Here is a 6,140-nt window from a genome sequence, read left to right as displayed (position 1 = left end):
TTGTGTACACTTATCCTCTCCTATAAATAAAGAGGAGATAACACTCGTATAGGTATTCACTAATTCAATACTAAACACCACATACTTCTATACTTGTGATCCCATTCTTGTGATAGTTAGGAGCCTTCCCCGTTTAACCGAAATAGGATTCAACATTGGCGTCATCCGTGGGACCTCTTGATCACGGGTCTAACCGTAATATCAGAGAATGGCCGATCAAACTTCAAAAATCATGCCACCGCCTTTCCCTTCGAGTTCGGGGAAGGGTCACGCCATCACTAAAGAAGCAAGCGAATTTCAGCAAGAGCCTGATGCCCGACTAGAAGATGGAGGACCTATCCTATTGGAGGACATAGCGGGGCGAGAAGGGGAAGATGAGGATCATCAAGACAATGAAGGCGAGAAAGAAGGGTGGAAGGTCACCCCGGAATTCACACGTGCACACAGGGACACTCTAAGGGCCTTTCTAAACGAGGAGGAGAAGAAAGAAAAGCTAGAAACGCTCCAGACTCGGCTGTCCTTCGAAACTCTAGGGTCAAAATTAGGCACAGAAGGTGCCGGCGTCTATGCCGGGGACCCTGAAGCATTGATAGATTCTCTGATGACTCTCCTGTCCACGCTAAGGGAAAGGAGAAGATATCAGGCAGTCCATTGGAAGGCCCCTACCGACCCCGAGACACGTCCGACGTTTCCAAGTTCACTAAATGAATAGCTGAAGCATCGCTGCCCCTGAAATTGAAATATCCCTCCACAGTAGACAAGTATGATAGCACTCAAGACCCAGAGGACCATTTGCACGCTTATCGAGGGGCTGGGCTGGTAAGCGGTTGGTCCATGCCGGTATGGTGTCTTATGTTCCCCCAGACGCTGACGAGGGGAGGCCGGGTCTGGTTTAACAGCATAGAGCCGGGAAGAATTGACAGTTACGAAGAACTAATAGAAAAATTCCATCGGAATTTTAGTCAACAAAGAAAGGCCATGAAGAATCCCAACGAGATCCTCCATATACGAAGAAGAGATGAAGAGAAGGTCGAGCAATTCATGGAAAGGTACATCTTTGAAAGTATGAATATCAAGGGAGTACCAGAGGTGATGAAATCTGCGGATTCATTAACGGGGTCAGGTTCTCCCAACTTACAGAAAAGTTAGGGGAGGATTTTCCACCACCTTTGATCAGCTGATGGACAGAGTCCGAGCTTTTGTTAAAGGAAAGGACACGGGGTCCAAGCTAAGGGAGTGGGAGGGAAAGAAGGGGGGAACTATGGGAAGATATGGAGGCACCCCCACAGGACGAGGAAGAACGCTGGGGGAAGGGGTCCGATTTTCCCATTACAAGTCCCCACATCCTGTTGGCACGTCCTACTACCCCCTTCACTTTTCCACCCCTAGCAGGGCGGAAGCTTTTCGCCCTAAGCCTCTTTTGGGAGATCGGTTGCATGCGGGGAACAAGGATGTGATGATGGCTGACCAAGCCAAGTATACCCCCGGGCCCCTACTCAACTGAAGCAACCTTACAGGCCCAACCCTTAGGGATATTGCAACTATCACAAAAGCCAGGGCATTCCACTAAGAGCTGCGTACAGTTAAAAAAGTTATAGGAGCCTGCCCTTAAGGCAGGGCAGCTACCGCTTCCTCCCAAAGAGGGGACCTCAAAGGTTAAGGAAGAAGATGAAGATAAACATTTTGTTGATATGATCCGATGAAGAGGAGATGAGGAGGGGCGCGAAGATCGGCGTATTAAGAAGGGAAAAGGTGAAGCATTTCCCCATAATCCTATATGGATGAACGTCCCCTTCTCATTCTAAGGGCTAACTAACGAGGACACTAGGGAAATGCCTTTAAACATATCCGCCAGCGTGACAGGACATCGGGTCGCCCGGGTCCACATAGTCGGTGGAAGCGGGGTGGAAGTCATGTATGAGCACTGCTTCGCAAGACTCCAAAAGGAAGTGCGGGACCGTCTGGAAGAAGATGTATGCCCTTTGGTAGGTTTTTCGGGGGAGGTACTTAAGCCTTTGGACTCCATAACCCTCCCTTTTAGTCTAAGGGAAGGCATGAAGACTCGGACTGTCCAGCTTCGGTTTTCGGTAGTAATAGCTACTTCAAAGTACAACATCATACTGGGGCGCCTTGGTATGAGGGCTCTCCGAGCTATAGCATCCACCTCACACGGATGCATCAAATTCCCAACTCCTGAAGGGGTAGCCACAATACGATCCTCAACTGAGATTGTAGCCAACGTGGACCCGGAAGGAAAATCAAAGAAGAGGCATGTAGGGACCGATGAGTGGGTCCTCAATGGGGAGTTCCCCGATCAGACGGTCAAGATAGGGACCTAGTTGACAGATAAAGGAAGGGCAGGGCTAAAAGAGCTGTTGTTATGGAACGTGGATGTGTTCGCATGGAAACACGAAGACATGATGGGGATCCCTCGAAACCAAGTGCAACACAGTCTCAAAGAGTTCCATTGGATGGAGCCTTTAAAACGAAAGAAAAGAAGTCTGGGGCCAGAAAAAAGCCAAGCTTTGTTAAAAGAAACCCGGAAGTTATTGCAAGCTAGAATAGTCAGAAAGGTAAAATATCCAAAATGGATCTCCAACCTAGTGATGATAGCGAAAGCTGACAACAGTTGGCGAATGTGTATTGAGTTCAAGGATTTGAACAAGGCTTACCCAAAAGATGCATACCCACTCCCCGAAGTGGAGAAGAAGATAGAATCTTTGGCAGAATATCCCCTGAGGTGTTTTTTAGACGCCTATAAGGGATACCATCAGGTATAGATGGACCCCAAAGATGAAGAAAAGACAGCTTTTTACACTGACGAGGGGACCTTCTGTTACACTAAGATGTCGTTCGGTTTGAAAAACGCAAGAGCCACGTACCAGTGTTTTATGGACCAACTATTTGAAGAGCAAAGGGACAGAAACATGGAGATTTATGTGGATGATCTGGTCATAAAAAGCAAACATGAAGAGGGAATGTTGAAAGACATAAGAGAAATGTTTCAAACCCTAAGGGGAGCCAACATGAATCCTGAATCCGGGGAAATGCTCTTTTGGGGTAGAAGAGGGGAAGTTCCTAGGGGTGTTGGTGACAAAAGGGGGGATTCGAGCCAATCCTGAGAATGTGGAAGCACTGATACAGATGAAGTCCCCTAAGAACCTCAAAGAACTGCAGAGGCTTAATGGAAGTCTTGTGGCTTTAAACAGGTTCCTTTCCAAAATAGCAGAAAAGACCTTGCCCTTTATGGCCGTTCAAAGAAGAAGTACAAAGAAGAGTAAGTTCTGTTGGGACAGGGAAGTAGAAGAAGTCTTCCAGGAGCTAAAGAAACACCTATGTCACCTCCCTACAATTGCAACACCTCTGCCGGGGGAAACATTGATACTGTACCTTTCCCAAACACCAAAAACAATAAGTTCCGTGCTGATGGTTGAAAGGGGAGAAACACAGGTCCCATTTATTTCACAAGCCGCACATATAAGGGACTGGAGGAAAGGTACTTACCGGTAGAGAAACTGGTGCTAACTTTGATCTACATGGCGAGGAAACTCCGGAGGTATTTCCAAGCACATGTCGTGCGAGTACTTACCAACCAACCTCTTCAGCAAGTTTTATCAAAGCCCGAAGTCTCGGGCCGACTAACGAAGTGGTCAGTAGAACTAGGGGATCATACACTCGAATATCGGCCAAGAACGTCCATCAAAGGGCAAGTGTTAGCCGACTTTTTAGCTGAAACAGAAGGGGGGAGGATAATGAGAAAGGAGAAGAATGTGAGGCAAGGAGTAGTGAGAAGGCAGGGAGTGAGAAACCTTCGTGGAAACTATACACTGATGGGGCCTCCAATGAAGAAGGAAGTGGGGCGGGGCTAATTTTAGTAAGTCCCGAAAGGATAGAGTTGACTTATGCAATAAGGTTGAATTTCCTGAGCACAAACAACAAAGCAGAATACGAGGCACTTTTAGCTGGACTCAGAATTACCAAGGAAATAAGAGTAAGGAAAGTGCAGGCTCACGTTGACTCACTCCTAGTAGCCAACCAGGTGGGAGGGACATACGATGCCAGGGACCCAAAAATGAGGGAATACCTAAGAGTGACTCAGGAAATAATGAAAGAGTTCAAAGAAACATAAGTAATACACATTCCAAGGGGTTCGAACAAGAAAGCGGATGCCTTGAGCAAGCTGGCAGTAGTAGCTTTTGATCATTTGGCAAAAGAAGTAAAAGTGGAAACCCTCAAACAATCGTCGGTGACAGAAGCTATGATAGCCAATGTCGAAACCCAAAAAGAAAGTTGGATGACTCCCATCGTTGAGTACCTGCAAGAAGGGAAGGTCCCAAAAGATAAAGAGGAAGAAAGGAAACTAAAGGTCAAAGCATTACAGTATGAAATAATTGAAGGGAATTTATATAGGAAGTCTTATTTGGGATCATCCCTGAAGTGTATTAATGAAGAAGAAGCAGAATACGTGATAAGAGAAATACATGAGGGGATTTGCGGAATGTATATGGGAGCCAAAATGGTTGTGGAACGGGCAATGAGAGCCGGGTACTACTAGCCATTGATGTTCTTTAGTACTGTTAGAGAGATACAAAAATGTGACAGCTGTCAGATACATGCCCCGCTGGGTAGGCAACCAAAATCAGCGTTAGTCCCGGTAAGTTCCTCGTGGCCATTTCAAAAGTGGGGTATAGACATCGTGGGACCCTTTTCGGAGGGAACAGGAAGGGCAAAATTTTTGATAGTAGCAATCGACTATTTCACAAAATGGGTGGAGGCCAAGTCACTTCGAACTATCACGGGTGAGCAGGTTAAGAGGTTTGTATGGGAAAACATTGTTTGCATGTTTGGGCTACCATACGCCATAGTCAGTGACAATGGGAAGCAGTTTGCCAACAACCCATTCAGGGAATGGTGCCTGCAATTAAAAATCAAGCAAACGTTCACGTCAGTAGCCCACCCCCAGTCCAATGGCCATGTAGAAAGAGCAAATCGAAGCATGGTAGAGGGAATCAAGCAAAGCTGGGGAGAGAAAAGGGATCGTGGGTGGAAGAATTGTCTCATGTCTTATGGGCGCACAAAACAATGCCCAAAACAAGCAACGGAGAAAAACCTTTCAGCTTAACGTATGGAACAGAAGCGATGATCCCTACGGAGATCGGGGCGCCAACCAGGCGAACTTTGCAGGGAGAAGGTAGGGGTGAAAAAGATTTGAGGTTGAACTTGAATCTGACGGAAGAAAGGAGGGAGGAGGCAGCAAGGGAGGTTGAGTACAAAAAAAAGATGGAGAGATACTACAACGTGAAGGTCAGGGAGGTCAGATTCAAAAAAGGGGACTGGGTGTTAAGAGAAAATGAAGTGAGTAGAAAAGAAGATCAGGGGAAATTGGAGCCTAAATGGGAGGGGCACTATCAAGTTATTTGGGCCGGAGATAATGGGGCCTACAGATAGGCAGAATCAACAGGAAAGGAGATTCCTAGGACCTGGAACTCCATGCAACTTCGAAAGTACTACGCCTGAGGGCACTAGCAAAAGGGCTAAGGATCAAACAAAACAAGTGACCACTCCGTGAGGAATAAACAGGAAAGTCAAATTGTATTTTTTTGTAACCGCTATGTAAACGTGATCCTAGTGCAAGAAAGTACTTTATCAAAATCATAACATACAAACAACGAGTCCGTCTCATTATAAGGGAAACAAGTATAGAACACGAGTCCGCCTCGTAAATACTCACGATATGCTCCCCAAAGAGGGAAGGCCTCGACGATAGGCTAAATGGTTAACCAATAAGCATAAATTAAACATACTAAAGCATACGCTAATCATCGTCATACATATTCCAATCTAATGCATATTAAAACACCAAAACATGAAAAGTTCAAATTCGCCCACGCAGGGGCAGACAAACAAAGCAATTGTTTAAAAGCATACAAACCCATATAAAGTTAATTGTCTAAAACAAACCACAAATAATAACAATGGAGACGAAGGATCAACAACGGAAGCCAGGGCTTGAATGCCTGCAACAGAGATCTCAGGGTCCGAGGAAACTTGGGCAATGATGGGGGGGAACATGGGAGGTCAAGGCCACAAATGCCTCTTGAGCTACTGTCTCCGCGGTAGGAGAAAAGGAGGGAGCTTCT

General features: G+C 46.2%; 1 protein-coding gene across 1 annotated transcript; it reads left to right on the top strand.

Moving 5' to 3' along the window:
- Window positions 1–4,908: 4,908 nt before the first annotated feature.
- On the top strand, window positions 4,909–5,448 carry LOC143536687 (uncharacterized). Its single transcript, XM_077030624.1, has one exon. It carries the CDS (start codon window positions 4,909–4,911, stop codon window positions 5,446–5,448), a length of 540 nt encoding a protein of 179 aa, XP_076886739.1.
- The last annotated feature ends 692 nt before the right edge of the window (window positions 5,449–6,140 follow it).

Source organism: Bidens hawaiensis, unplaced genomic scaffold (genome assembly GCF_021521415.1).
Source record: "Bidens hawaiensis isolate Kalapana, Puna unplaced genomic scaffold, B.hawaiensis_p1.1 tig00010894_1, whole genome shotgun sequence".
Lineage (NCBI taxonomy): Eukaryota > Viridiplantae > Streptophyta > Magnoliopsida > Asterales > Asteraceae > Bidens > Bidens hawaiensis.
This window is presented reverse-complemented; position numbering and strand designations above follow the sequence as displayed.

Coding starts and splice junctions, on each gene's coding strand:
- LOC143536687 (XM_077030624.1), top strand. CDS start 4,909: ATGGTGCCTGCAATTAAAAATCAAGCAAACGTTCACGTCAGTAGCCCA.